Source organism: Pogoniulus pusillus, chromosome 30, assembly GCF_015220805.1.
Source record: "Pogoniulus pusillus isolate bPogPus1 chromosome 30, bPogPus1.pri, whole genome shotgun sequence".
In the NCBI taxonomy this organism is placed as follows: Eukaryota; Metazoa; Chordata; class Aves; order Piciformes; family Lybiidae; genus Pogoniulus; species Pogoniulus pusillus.
The window spans coordinates 17,486,972-17,502,739 of NC_087293.1; the positions used below are offsets into that span (position 1 = coordinate 17,486,972).

Sequence of the window (15,768 nt, forward strand, 5' to 3'; positions counted from 1 at the left end):
AGTCTGTAGTCAGAACTAAGCTCCACTGCCACTGGCCAGGCTCTGGAGACTGAGATTTTTCTAAGGTTTTGGGGGGCTTCTGGTTTTTTTGTTTGTTTCTGTTTGTTTGGGTTTGGTTTTAAAGTAAGGACACTCCTCCAAAATGGGTTTCCTTGAGTGCTTTCTTCAGGTATTGACTCAGCATTTTCTTGTCAGTGCACTTTTCTATCTGCAGTCTTCCTGTCTGAAGAAGCAGTGGGCTTGTCTGAGTGCTGGCTGCCTGCTGCATTCTCAGAACAAGTCATGCTTCTTTGACTGCTTGTGGCCTTTCTGGTTTGAATTTCTTCTCAAGCAGAACAGCATTCTAGAAAAGCTGTCAGACCTTTTTAGGCAGGACACCTCCACCTAACTTCTACTTAATAGACACCTCAGAGAGAATTTCTGAACAGACTTCTTGCAACCATCATGGATCTTTCTGTGGCTGAAATCTTGTCCCAGGTGGGATCACTGAACATCTTGAATTTAATTCTGCATTCCCAGTGAGGAGAGGGGAGGAGCTGATACATAATAGTTACTAAAGTCTACAGCTTATTCTGTAACCACTGAGTAAGAAAACATGAACACTCAGTAGCCAACAGTTTCTCTCCTTCCTCTCCTAGTAGGCAGAAGGTGTAATTACACTCAGGGTAGTAACAGCACCCGTCTTGACTGCAGATTAAAACAGCAAGAGCTATTTAAATGAGCTATCAGAATTAAGGTGAAAATACAGCTTAAGTCTCTAATATTTTTATAAAATAGAATTTTTCAACTTGACCAGGAAAAGTGATATTACTGTCCTTTGTATGCTGCATCTCATTGAGCTATTAAAACTAACTACACCATTTTCTCTCTTAGAAATACATAGAGATACATGAACCCAATATCAGCTAAGTACACCCAGAAATAAACACATACCTTATATCTCCAACTACCTCCCTGGGCAAGCTGCTGCAGTGCTCCACCATCCTCACGCCAAAGAACTTGTTCTTTACATCCAATGTCAATCTGCTTTACTCTCATTTCAAACCACTGCCCTCGTCCTGTCCCTGCAGACCTTTGCAAACAGTCCCTCTGCAGTCTTCTTGTAGCCCTCTTCAGGTACTGGCAGGCTGCTATTAGGTCTGCCTGGAGCCTTCTCTTCTCCCTCAGCCTGTCCTTACAACAGAGATGCTCCATTTCTTGTGACTGTCCTTTGGACCCTCTCCATCAGATCCACATCCCTCCTGTGTCAAGGGCTCCAGAGCTGGACACAGTGCTCCAGGGGAGGTCTCAGCAAAGCAGAGCAGAGAGGCAGGGTCCCCTTTCCCCATCTCTGGTCATGCTGCTTTGGATGCAGGCCCAGGCTGCCGTTGGTCTTTGGGCTTCAAGCTCACCCTGTTGGCTCATGTCCAGCTTGCCCTCCACTAGCACCCACAAGTCCTTTTCTGCAGGGCTGCTCTCAATGTCACCGTTCCCGGTGTGGCTTGATATCGAGTTGCCCTGCCCCAGGTGCAGGACCTTGCACTTTGCCTGACTGAACCTCAGCCACACCTGCAGCCTGCCCAAGGTCCCTCTGGATGGGTTCCACCCTTCAGACTTAGCAACCGCACGACTGTGCTGGCCTTGCTGGCTTACCTTGGGTGTGGGAGAGAGCTTCGGCGCTGCCAGCACGAACTGCCGCCCGGCTCCCGTCCTGCCGCCCCGCTCCTTGCCCGCCCGCGGCCCTAACGGCCCCGGGGAGAGCGGCGCCGCCTCCGAGCCGCCTCGGCTGTTCTGCGCTTCGAGCCCAGTTCTGCCTGTGCGCTAAGCCCTGCCTGCCTGCTGCCGTGAAGGTCTCTCCTCTAGCTCGGTCTAGCTTTGATCTAGCGCGCAGCCCTCTGCGATGCTGCTTCTGCCATGGGGCCTCGACCGTTCCCAAAAGGGAGACTCGAAGAATGCGAGGGAGCAGCCCAGGAAAAGAGAAGAGTTTGGAACTGTGAACTAGACTTGCTGCCAAGACTATGGTAACATCAGGCTAATTCAAGGAGATGCATGAAATGCATAGTAACATTGAGATAGGATTAAAATCAAGCCTGTGTTTGCACAGTGTGATGCTAACTACGACACAGTCAGTAGAAAGCATGGGGGGAAAAATCATGTCACCTTTCTTCTCTTCCACCCACACAACCAAAGGGATTTCCTTCATGTTTCTGAAAGTAATGTCTGAGGAAGAAGCAGTCTATATCCCACTCTCCCCTGCACCAGTGGAGGATCTATTTAAAAGCTGAAAGGTTGTTCCTGAGATCATGTGGCAGTGACTGTAGACGTTAGCTGACAGGGACACGCTTCTTTTCCCCTTGCCCTGCCTTCAGCATCATTCAAGTTTCTGTCATGGATCCTATTGCAATCGACCAGATTTTGTCTCCCCGTTTAGCATCCACAGACCTTTTGATAATTCTGTTACAGTATTTGGCAGCAGGTGGGGAATAACTAACTGATATTCCACATCTATACCTCAGGGCATAACAAAAGAAACAGAAGGAGGGCAGGATTTAAAAATAAAAATGTGTAAGTACTTGTCTAGAATTACCTTGGGTAACTCAAAGACTATTTTGCAATTTCAAAGCATTTAATTACATCTTAAAGCCTCACCTGGAGAAAGCTTCCAATTCCTTTTACTTATTGCAGGCAGAGCACCTGATACAAAGTCACTCCTTCGGAAAGGCTCATACATCTCATACATCTGAATGTTCTAGAATAGCCAGAACCCCCTTCATATGCTTTTAATCATATAAAGTCTAACTGGGAGCAGGAAACACACTAACTTACCTACACTTATATGCATGGCTCTTAACCCAGAGTGGCTATTTTGGTTATTTTACTTAGTAGAGAGAACTGAATCCTAAACATTACTGAAATGATTCTAATAGTATAAAGGAGCACTTCCAGCCTGGGGCAAGGGTTCTGACTAGAAGCATAGGCTCCAGTCCATAGCAGGGCGTCGTGTCGGCAGACTGCCGCTTCGGGAAGGGAGCAGCCTGTGGAAGAGTTTTTGACATCATGGGGAAACCCCAGGAAATGCAGGTGACACCTGAAACCTCGCTGTTCTAGCCGTCCCTGCGGGGAGATGCAGGCTGGTTTCCACTTTCCAACAAAAGGACTTTTTAAACAGAAGCTGTGCTGGCACTTCTGTGCCAGCAAAAAGGCAGCAGGCTGGATTCCCTACTCTGCCTGCAGTTTTGCTCAGAACCCTTGCAAAGCAGAGGGCTGATGCCAGCATGTGCCCATGCAGCCTGGGCTGCGGAATGCCTAGCAGCAAACCCTGCTTTGCCATTCCAAAGCAGGGTAATAGACCACTCCCCTAACCCTGTGCTCTCTGCCCTGCACGCAGCAAACACCCAAAGACATCTGTATGCTATACCAAGTGTGGAAGCATCTCTTTCAAGAGGATTTTTTTTAATAAGCCATACACATCTGGGACTGAGGGAAGAGCCAGAACAAGGAATATTAAGGCACTGATGCAAGATGATAGAACAATCAAGGCAGAAATTGAGATGAGGGTTTTATAACCCAGAGAAGGAACACTGAGAATGCAGAGAAGTGTAGGAACTGTTGCTGTACAGGCAATACAGAGAAGCTATTTTGACAGCCTCTTTCTGTGGAGGTGAATAATTAAGCTGTCACAAAGGATCCATGTCCTTTCTTACACAATTCTCTGTGGTCGTGGTGCACCTCAGGCCTCAGCTCCAGGAACTAAGCTCTGCACAGCAATGTACGACACAAATACCACACTGCATCCAGAGGGTTTTGGGAGGAGCATAGGAAGTGAAAAAGAGGGGACTGAGAAAACAATAACATGCAGCTCACCAGAGGTGAAGTCTGCTCTGCACGATCTGCTGTAAGACTGCAAACTGCCAGGCTTGCTCCAATGCACTTGTCTGTGCAGCTGTTTTCTCTGCTAAGTGGAGCACTCTTGCATTTGTGTTATCTGGTCTCTTTGTAAATGTCTTTCTAGCCAAGGGCTCCAGTGTTTCCTCTGCAGCTATGTGACATTTCAGCTTCTCCTTCCAGTTATCTCATATCCTGCTTCAGCTTAAACCACCAGCCTACAAGTCTGCACCAGCTTACATGTTACAAGAGCTTCTTCTTCTATGCTCTGCCTATAGATGCAGTGCTACAATAAAATGCATACAAAAGTAACCAGGAAAGTCAACTTTATGAATCAGAAAGCGAAATATCATCCAGGATCTGTTTACCAATAAAGGAAACAATTGAGAATGTGCAGGATTAATAAGGAAAATGAGAACTAATAAAAATTAGCAATTTCCTCACAGCAAAAAACAAATGCAAAGAGCACAGAAGTACAGAAGAATTAATCAGGAAAGCAAAATACAAAGAATTAAAATCTGGAGCCTGGCTTTGCTCATATTAAAATCAGTGGTAATAATATTCTCATTCACTTTGTTACTTGAAAACTACTGCTATTAAAAATGAAATCAGCATCTCCAATGCAAGCTGCTGGGATTCTGTAGAATTCCCCAGTAGCTATTCCCCACAAAACAAAGGCTTTGAATGTCAAGCCACACAAACAGAATGTTGCCATCATCTAATTGTGTATTTTGCAGGGCTGTTCACTACACTATTCTTTGATTCACCTGTAAGAAGAGCTACAGCTGATTGCTCTAGCATCTCCCTTGGGAGTTTAGGAAGTTCAGTACTGCTGACAGTCTCTCTTACCTTTCTATCCAAGCACAAGCTTTTCATTCCTTATCTTTGAACTGTTCTGACATCTTTTAAGATGGTGAATAATCCAGTCTGATCCGCATTCTAGCATAAAAAAGAGCACCAAAAGGCCACTGCTAATAAATACTGGAATGAGAGAGAAGGCAAGAATATGAGCAAGAATTAAATTTAACTTCATCCTACCGTGTGTCCCTGATCTATGGCATCTCTGAAAACAGACAGCAGAAATTGACTGAGAATGTAATTTCTGTCACACACACAAAATGCTTCTAGTATTTGGATTGCATTTAGAGAAGAAATTATTCAGGCCCTCTTGCCCTCTGCAGCATAAAGGCAGCAGGTAGCATTGCTAGCAGCTGGGTAGCCCAGAAAATCTAGCACTGGGTCAGGTGCAGGTGAGGAGGCTTTGCAGTGCCTTGCCTGTATCTACAATAGCAGAACTTTCCTACTTTGCTTTCCCAAATAACAAATCTCAGAGTAAGGTTTAGTTATGTAGGGTAACTTCAGCTGCTCCAGCAGTTGGTAAATCACAGCACTTAGTTTTGTCAGCCTTCCCCCCCCAACATATCTTTAACCTCCTTTATTAACTTCTCCTATTCCCAGTGCATTTGTTTTCCTTTCCATCTATGAGTTGTTGAAGACTTATTTATTTATTTCTAATTGCTGCTTTCATTTGATCAGTGAGGAACAGCTGAGGCACAACTGTGAGCTGCACTAGACCCATCCATTCCTGTAGCACTGCCAGGAGAACTCATACCACTGGACTACACTAGCAGTAAAAGGCACTGTAAAAATGAGTTCTACTCTGACAAGTCCAAGGACATCCCTAGGCAGTATTATCAGGGCACATTGTGTAAACATTTAACGCCAGTGGAATTCCAGCTGGCTCTGGCAAATATTAAAGGAAAGAAAATCTCATTGCTATGTCACAGTTGCAGTGATAAAGCTCGGCTTGCTAGAACATGTAGCCTTGGCAGGACATCGCTGAAGCAGGAGCTCCTCGTCAACTACTCTGACACTGTGCCATGCCTTGTTGCCAGGGGAAACAGGAGAAGAGGAAGAACATAAGGTGGTGAAGCTGTAGGGGTTCTTCAGAAAATATAAAGCTCAGGGCCCAGGCTGTCCTGAAGTAAATGTGGCATATGTCTGGCATGCCATCATGTTACTCTGTAATAATTAGTTCAGTCAGGAGCTTTCCTCCCCATCAGTGATGGGCTGAAGGATACTTGCTTCCAGAGATGATGCTTCTGTTACACAGATTTATGCTAAATGGGAGGCATCAATATACTTTCTCTTTACTGATGATAGATGGTTGAGGTTTTGTTCCTGTTTGTAAAGCAAAATATGACCAACAGCAAATACCTGAGGAGAAGTACAGAGAATGACTGAGCTGCATATTTTGGGAGCAAGCTGTTTCCACCAGTCTAGCACTGGAAAGAAAGGGCAGTACCAGGATTAAACTGCTGAAAAATAAGTGACGGGAGCTAGAGAACGGAATTAACTGGAGCAGAGCAGTTATTCATCATCTGCTAATTTTGAAGTATAATCAGGGGACACTGTCATTGGTTGACAGATTCAGAATTTAACTAAGCCTATTAATAGCTTAAAAAATGCATTTTGATACTCAAAAATCCATCCTAAGAAGCAGGCTGAAGCATTCAATCTTGGCAACACACAACTGGGGAGAAGTGAGAAATGCCAAGATCTCCACAGCCCATGCACTTGCTGCCTCATCCAGTGCTCTTCACAAGGAAGAACGACAGGAAGAGCCACCCCGGGCCAAGATCCCTCTAACCCCAAATCATGCCACCTCTTACACTGGCTGCTAGCAGATGTTTTGGGGAGGGAAAGAAAATGAAGATCTGGGGCAATGCAACACCTTCCTATTTTATCCCTGCTTCTCAAGGTCAAAGCTCAGAAATTCCAGGTCGAAAGCTCTAATCTTCAAATTTAACAGCCCCTGATACATTTTTCTTTTAGACATTCTTCTATGGCTCTAAACTTGTGCAGCCTTTTGATACCACAACATACTCAGGAAGCAAGCTCTATAATTTCACTGTGTGTGGACCTGCACTGCCTTTGTCTTTCCTTTGTTTTAAACATCTTAGCTAATAATATCATCTAATATCCTTGGTTCTTAAAAGAGACCAGAGATCCTGATTGGAAATCAATTTTCTGTGTTCTTGTAGTCATTTTTAGGTAGGCAGTATGGTGACCTTTATACATCTTTTGTGTTTGGAACCCCAGGGGAAAGCATCCTCCACTGTTATCTGTTGGGTTTATTGAAAGTGTTCTCTACCTCAGGACATGCTTGCGCAAACTGTGACCTCCTTTCCTCAAGACGGGAGAACAAGAACATTTGGTCATCCGGTTCAGCCCCAAGTCTGATGACCAACATTAGGTACCACAGTAGGTGAACACCACTCAGCAGGCCCAGTGCAGAAATGCTGCAGTACTACCACTTTGTTTTCATGCCATACTTTTCCAACTAAGTAAAAGCTTTCCTGCTGGTGTCTCTCTGAGTTTCTTTGCATCGGGCCCATGCAGTCATAGTGAACAACATCACCCCAACCAAACCTCCAGGAAAAAGATTTGCCAACTGGGAGTCAGCAGATCACTCACTGTTCCCTATACTTGTTATTTAACTCATATTTACATATTTTAGGAGCTGTGTTTGGTTCCAAGTCTTTGGGCTGGACCCTTGAGATATTACTGTATCAAATCAACCTTGACCAAGGGACTAGATCTACCACCTTAAGTCAAAAAAGGCAAAGCTACATTACACATGTGAACAGTGAAATCATCTAAGCTCTACTCCCACACGAGCTTCTCTAGGAAATACCTTGGCATGGAAAGGCTGCTTAACAAACCAAACCCAACACAAACCAAGCCCCATGCCCTGGATGCTCCAGGTCAGTCCTTTTCTCAGATTCCCAAGGGACTCAGTTTGGCAGCAAGATGTTTGCTGGCATGTTTGTACTACTGACAATAACAGGAGCTAAAAGGGCCACGTATAGCACACACCACAGCCTCCTCTCTGGCCTGTCTGGTCGTAGCAGTCCTGCAGGAGAACAGCTACATGCCGAAAGGATGTTTAGCAGACTGTACCCTCCAAAAGCTGAGCTATCAGGAAAGGCAAATAGCTCATTTGCTCAGCTCTCAGCCAGCTTCTCACATGCTCTGTCAAGCAGGAAGTTGTGCTTGGCAGTGGGCTGGTTTTATTTAACAGTTCTCTCCACCTTAGATATGACACCAGGAGGCAGTTCAGACTCAGCAGCACACTCCTTTGCAGGGATTTTTGCATGGTTGGCTGTCCCAGTGTTTCAGCTCAAGTGATCTACCAATGCAAGTACTCTTCATAGCTCTGGGAGCTGTGTGACACCCTTGCGCATTTGGCACACCTGTCACCTATTCAGTGACACTGTGGATGTGAACAGCCAAGGAAAAACAGGCAAGAAGCAATCTGTGCCTTGCATCCACAGTCACATTCCCCCTGAAATGCTACTGCTGGCCTTCTCCTTTTGGCCACTCCAGCAGGAGCTTCTGGAAGATGACTCTTCTCACATATTCCCTCTGTATTCTAATGCACCACAAAAATAGGACTATAGAAGGGCACCTCTGTGGCCATCTATAGCCATGGCCAGTGGCTGCCTACAGGTGGAAGCTGAAGGATGAACTTCATGCTGAGTGCAGCCTAGAAGCAGCAGCAGGGAACAGCAGACGGCAGAAAGAGACAAAGAGCTCACAGATCAGCCCTCCAGGCTGTTACATCACTGTATAAAAGTGTCCTCCCGTGTCCCTCTGCAATAACCCAGACTTAACTTACTTCACTTGACTGTAGATGCTGGAATCAAAAATCAATGCACCTAAGGAATTTTCAGAGGATATTGATTTTTTTCCTCCTTTTTGGCTAGTCTGTCAAAAATGTTCAGGTGGAGCCCTGTAAAGGTTAACTGAGGCAAGCTGAACTGGAGAGCAAACACAGAGTTATTCTTACATCTTTTCACAGTTACCCTGTTTGGGTGCTGTGAAAAGCAGAGGCCAAGAGCACTGGAGGAACAGCTATTCATCAGGAAGGCAAATCACCCATGCAGACAACAGGAACACTTTGTGAAGTTCCCTGCTAGTTAAAAAACATCTTTGGTTTAAAAAACAATACATTAATGCCAAACTCGATTGGAAATCCCAGGAACAATGGGGAGAAAGCTGTTGCCTGTTGCCATTTTAGCTGCCAAAACTGCCAGGCCTTGCATGGCGTGCAGGTGAGCTGGCCTTGGACATGACAGCCTGCCCTTTCGGGGGGGTTTGCAGCACCCCCACCACCCCCAGGTAAGCAGTTAACAAAAAGCACCAAGAGAAACATTTCTGTCAACCTGCAGTCAGGTGATGAGCAGCTCCCTCTCCCCAGAGTAGCTGTCAATAACGTGAGCTGTCCAGTGGGACAGCTGTCCAAACACAGGAATCCTCCTCGGGAGGGGAAGGAAATCACACCTGGGACTGGGAACTGGGGGATGACTGCCTTGGGAGGGTCAGGAGCTGGGGGAGAAAAGGTGACCAGATGCTGGGGAGAGGGAAACGAGGAGAAGGGAAGAGAATAAGGCGCAAAAGGTGCACTTAAGGGAGGAGAAGAGGGAGCCGAAGGTGCACTTACTGTTTGGTTGTCCTCGTAGAGCTTCAAGTCATATCCACTCAGCTCCACGCAGAAAATTATTGCTGTAACCCCCTCGAAACAGTGGATCCACTTTTTGCGTTCAGATCTCTGCCCACCCACGTCCACCATTTTGAAAGTCAGCTCTTTGAAGGTGAACTTATTTTCTACAATGCCCGTGGTCATGTCCCGCGAGCGCAGAATGTCTTCCACCGTGGGGATGTAGTCCAGGGCCGCGATCCTCTCCAGGTCGTTCAGGTAGTAGGCAGCGTTGTCCTCCAAGTGGTACTCGTTGGAGCGGCAAAAGCACTCCTGCACCCCAGGGTCCACCCACAGCCGCTTCATGACTCCCAGCAGCTCAGGGGTGATCTCCCCTTTGCTCTCAGCTGGGCCTGTCAGGGCAAAGAGCTGCACAGCATCATAGGCTCTGTCAGGGTTGTGGAATTCGATCTTGAGGGTGGCCAGAGCCCGGATGATCCGCGTCAGGGAGTCGATCGCATTGTAGATGATCAGAGGCTTGTACTCTTTGCAGGCCTCCAGATTAAAGCCACCACTGTGGATTATTTTCATCTGCTTTACAATGGTGCTCTTGCCAGAATTGCTGGTGCCCAGCAGCAGGAGCTTGATCTCCCTGCGCTGGCGCTGGCTCTCCGAGCGCAGGTGGCGGTCGATCCTGCGTGACCGCCGCGCTGCCTCTTTCTCCTCAGAGCTTTGCCGACATCCCATGGTATAGCAGGGGGTGCAGAAGGGAAGGCTTGGAGATGGTCTCGTTCTGCTTGCGTCTCAGAAACCTGCAGGGGCTTTCGGTTCTCCTGCCAGGGACTCCTAGGTGGGAGGAAAAACTCCCTCTGCAGTGCCTGATGGTCCAAGGTGCCTGTACCACCTAGTTCAGGCCTAGCAGGCGTGCGAGCCGCTGTAGATACACAACCACAGAAATAGTCTCTTCAGCAGATCTCATGGCACTCCTCTTCCCAGTGCATAGAGAGTGGCACATTCCTGTTACTGGAGGGACACTTCCCTTTGCCACAAGTCGGCTGGATCCATCAAATCCTCCTCCCTGTTCTGCATTCCTCCTTCCTGCTCTTCTGCTGCCTTCTGTCCAGTGGTAAGGAGCTGCACTTTTACTTTCTCCGTTCTAGCCCTTGTCTTTCAATTGCACTCTCTGGTTGCTGTGGTGATGCTGCTAGATAAAGCTGAAGCTCTTTTCAATGGTGCTGCACTTGTTTTGTTTCTCTTCCCCCACTTCTTCAGCTGATCCAGCTCAGCTCTGTAAACCTCTGCTTCCCACCTGCCAAACAACAGGAAAAGAAATGAATGAAATGAGAGCCTCTGCTTCCTTTTTGCGAGCCACTCACTTTCTCCTCCTCTCCTACACTTCTAAACCTTTCATTGTCCCAAACAGAAATACAGGTGAAAAAATTGGTTAAAAAAGGCAAATATCTAAAATCTTAGCAAAAACCCAGGAAGAGCTGAGGCCTGCAGAGCTAAGAAAATGTGATTTCTGAGCAAATCAAATCCTTCAGTCTGCTGTGTTTTGTTATCTAAACCTACATGAAAACAAACAGTGCTGAGCTGTGCCCCAATTTCTCCTTCAGCAAGAGCTTATGGCAGTGTTTTTCCTGCACAGTCCTGTTCTGACTGCTTTTCCTGAAGCAGAAAACAAACCAGACTCACGACTCCTTTTGCCCAGTCTCCCTCTTTCTGTCAGGCAGATCTTGTACTCAGGCAGATGTCCTCCTGAGCTTGCTTTCATCTTTTCTATTTGCACTGAACATTTAAATAACTAAATGAGGAAGCAAAAGGAGGGGATTGACTTTGCTTCATGGCTTTGTGAAAGCGAGTTACTGGTCTGTGGACTACAGCACCAGCTCTTCTCCCTCCCTGGGGAAGAGTCCTGCTGAACATGCTGCCTGCTTCATCATCCAGCCGTGCACTGCCCCAGCAAACTCTGTGAGCCTCTTCCCACAAAGCCAGCAGCTGTTAAGCATCCCCTCGTCCAGTTCTAACACAGCAAAGTGAGATGCAGGAAAAGTGAACAGTGACTACAGGCAATTTTTTTCTTACAAAGAGCACAGGAGATGCCATCTCAAGCAAGGGCTGACAGCTTTTCAGTGACTTAGAGCAATTATTCTTTCCCAAATTAGAGGTTAAGCCTACTAGCTGGAACTCTGCAGAGGGCAACAGCAGGAAGCAGCCAACTCTCACAGAGGGGAAACACACGGCCAAGAGCTGCTGCCTCTTCTCCAGGAGAGGCTTGTTGCTCCTTCTCAGCTCTGAGCACAGAGGGCAGCACAATCACAGATGTCTCCGGTCTTCCTCACCGTGTGCTGGCCCCAGCCCACCTGAGCATCCACCTTGCCTGTTTCCTTGTCTAGAGGGTCTTCAGAGTATTTTCACACACTGAACTACAAGCCAGTGAGATACCCTCAGGGGCAGGCTAAAAAGTCTCAAAGCCCTACTAAAGAAATATCATTTCTACTACATTTTAATAAGACTAAATTCCTAAATTCCATTTTCCAATTCCACAGTGCTCTGGAGAGTGACAGAACGATCCAGTCAGGTGGTGAACCTCTAACTTCTGTGAGTGAGAAACAACTACAGCTCCTTGCAACCTCATGTAACCTGCTTCCTCTGCCTCTGGAGCATCACAGCAGAAATTTTAGCAAAGGGAAGACATTTCAGCCCCGCAGAGTAGCAATCTGTAACTAAGCATCTGAAATGGAGCAGTGGATTTCCTGTGCTTTTCGCTTCCTCACATCACAGGTTAAGACACTGCCACAGACACACAGCAGGGTGCAGTGGGTCTCACTCCTGCCTGGCCGCACCACTCCAGCAGTTTGTAAGGTTTAGTGGTGAGAATTTCAGCTCTCACTTTTGTCTTGCTACAAGTCACCACCAGCCAGGGAGCTCCTGCTTTACCCTCTCAGTAGCTGCCACCATGGTAGAAATTAATGACATCAAATAAGAGTTTTAGCTAACCTTTAAATAATGCTAATTGCGGCAGAGTAGAGCAGAAGCACTTGCAGGCAGAGTCTTCACAGGTACAGATGAGGATAATTACAACAGCTGCAGCATGAGGAAGGGTTGTATGATTCAAATCAAGAATGAAGCTCAGCTTCTTGAGTGTCTTAGCATCTCACACTTACATGAAAAAAACATCACTCCTGGAGCATTTATTTGGGAGAAAATAAATTATCTGTTTGGATTTCATTCCTCAAGTGCTAGAAACAAGTGTGACAATCCCAGACTCGCTGTCACTAGAGGTATTACACTGTTCTCTTACTCTTGTGTTTGGTCACACTGGGCTACACTGATCGTGGTCCCTCTGTTTTGTGTGCCTTTCTCCTGAAGGCATTTGAAGTCACTTGCAAACCTCTTCTAATTGTTGCTGGGCTGACGAATGGAAAGGCAGAGTCTGTGTGTCTGCTTCAGAGCCACCTTCCCACTGCTGGGCACCTCTGGGGTCCACAGCTCCGTGGCAGCATCTTGGCATTAGGTAGGTTCTTGCAGAACTCTGAATCCCCCTTCAGCAGTTCCAAAACAGAAGTGTGGTGGTATCTGGGCATGTGGCACATGCCTGTATGGAAGGACAAATGGCTACAACAACCACTCTGAATCCCTTAATATGAGTCAGAACAGTTCTACATATTCTTTCCTGAAGTTCCTTGGGATGTTAGCCTGGGACAACTGAGCTTGCAACCACTTGCCCTTAAATACTTTTACTGATACTATGTATAGTTTTAAATCCCTTTCCTACCTGTAACCTTGCTTAAAGGAGATCCATAGGTGAACCAGTGTGGACCTGGACACAACTGCTGACTAGCAGGACGAACCAGTATAGGCCAGGACTGGCACTGGTATGTGATGAGAGCATTACATCTGAGCTAGAAGAAGATTAATAGATGATTGCTGCAAAATTCCATAGGAGCATCCAGGGAAGATTCAGACATTGAAACTTGAAGCCAAGCAAGAGGCAAGCAGAAGAGGCTCCAGTAGACGGGAACCATGGAAACAACAGCCCAGCTTTGTGGTGATGGGTGAGAAAGCATCTTGGAGGCTTTACAGGAGCAAATCACAGTGCTTCTGATGTGTGTTTTAAGGGAAAGAACCAGAGGAGAGGCAAAAATGAAGGCAAGGTATGAGAGAATCATACAGAAGCTAGACAAGATTTCTAGGGTAAACTGAAAGGGTAGATAAATTCAGGAAACTGGAAACTTCCATATCCATGGAAAGCAGAATGAAGGGAGAGCAATGGAGGAAGAAAAGGCGAGCTAAGAGCACTGGCAGAAATCAGCAGAAATCCATACAGAGAAGAAAGGCCACTGGGAAAGGATTGACTCAGAACTGTAAAGAGGGGCCTGCACATATGGAATTTAATTACACTAGGGGAAAAAAAAAGAAGAGAGGATAAATCCATGGAGGAGGAAGTCGCCTGGGTGATCAGATTTCCGCCAGAATGGTTTTGCTAGAGAAAAGACATTGCTGAGAGTGAATCAGGGCTGGAAGGTGGCCAGACAAGGCTTGCAATGAGAGGCAAAGCAAAAGGGTTGGGAAGGAGGAGAGTAAAATACAGAAAATGGTTTGAGTAGAAGTAATGAATCCTGAATGCACAAAAAGGCTTCAGAGCAGTGGAGAAGTGAACTGGCAACGTGAAAGTTAAAGCTGGGATCTAGACAGCAGCAAATGAGCAACATTTCATGAGCACAAGTCAGAAGGAACCTCTATGAATGGAATCCAGAAAACCAGAGCTGGGGTGAATGAGCATGAGGCAGTAGCAGCTGCTGAACATGAGACACAAGCCAGAAGGGCAACAGAGATTTGTGCAGAGAACAGTATCAAGTGAGCTCAGGGACAGTAGCTCAGAGAAAGCTTGAGAGGGAAGAGCAACAGGATGCAGGAAGAACATCAAAATGCTGTTCAGACTGGAAGAGAGCAGGATAGGAAAGCAGGACTGTGAAAGAATTGAGCCAATAATTCTCATGGTGGTCTCATTGAGGAAAGGACAAATGAACTGCAGCAGGTTTGTGAGGTTTATCAACAGGTTACAATTCTGTACCTAGTAGAAGGGAAAGAGAGGAAAAAGAGTGTGGGTATCACCACAGAAGCAGGGCTTACCAGGGATGAATGTGGCAGAGAGCAATTTCCCGCGTTAGGCCACATGTAAAACTAATCCTGTGAGCACCATCAGATGGTATCCACATCAGGTGAGGTTCCATCAGAGCAACTCAAACACGATTTTATCCACAGAAGGCAAGATAAGGAGTGGATGAAGTATGAAACCACAGACCAGGGCGCACACACACACATCCCGAGAGGCTAAACAGAATCCACAGTGTTCTCTGGAGTGTGACTCATGGGAGAGGACTCAACCAAGCACAGATTACAGCTGCAGCCTACGCCTGGTCTCATTCTGCTCCTCTTTTGAAACACAGAAGCTTTGAAAACCTTAAAACCCTGCTGTGTGGAGAGCTTCCACAGGTACAGCTCAGGCAGCTGAGCACTGCCGAAGCTACCCTGTACTCCAGAAAGCTTTTCTCATAAGCTGCCTGTGAAGGTTAACCCTGGTGACAGTTTTGACAGGAAATTACTGCTATGAAATTGATATGAAGTTTGATTTGGTTAACAATATGGAGTTGATATGAAGGTATCCATGTCCTGCTTCTGATGTCAGACTGCTTTGGGCACAAAATCAAAAAATCAGATACACTCCCATTTCACAGACCAGAAGTCTAGGACCTGGAACTTTCAAGGACAGCCCTGACCAATGGCTAATTAGCTCCTGCACATAGAAACTAAGCTAACAATATTTTTTACAACATTTTGCCACCTTGATAAATTTCTTTACAGTCCTACATCGAGTGAGTTCTTTTTCACTCACAGTAAAGACTACCTATGCGTGTGGAGAGAGGGGAAGGAGGGGGATTACTGTTCCTATTCAACTCTGAGGAAGGACATTTCCAGCATTCAGATTTTCTCTTGCATTACAGGTTTTTTATTCCCTATAGTCCTGCAGACTCCCTGGCCATGCAATCACGTTGCTGTACTTTGACTGAGACCCATGCCAACATTTGTACTACTTCTTTACACCTTTGATTCTGCCTGCAAATAATTGTTGAAGTTCTCCAATGCTGAGGTCAGAAAGGTCTCCCCTTTATCTCACACCTCAGCCAGAACTCAGTCTTCTTCTTTAAGGCATCCAATTAATCAGCTCACCTTTTTGTGCCCTGCGAGGTTTCATTCATATCGTTTGAAGTAGGCTCTTGAATCAAACATGAGGACCAAGAGGTTGATTTATGGCACTCTGTGCACTGCTGCTCGAGTTACCAGTGACAGAACCCAGGTTCTCCTGCATGAGGCAGTCCCGAGCAGCCTGAGTGAGAGTTTCACAAACCAGACAAACG

General features: G+C 46.4%; 1 protein-coding gene across 1 annotated transcript in view; it reads right to left on the bottom strand.

Moving 5' to 3' along the window:
- Window positions 1–15,768, bottom strand: part of GNAZ (G protein subunit alpha z) — a 40,554-nt gene that overhangs the window by 14,485 nt on the left and 10,301 nt on the right. The window contains exon 5 of the mRNA XM_064168850.1: window positions 9,371–10,655. Within this exon, the coding sequence (XP_064024920.1) occupies window positions 9,371–10,093 (723 nt within the window). The 5' untranslated portion in view covers window positions 10,094–10,655. The remainder of the gene's footprint in view (window positions 1–9,370; window positions 10,656–15,768) is intronic.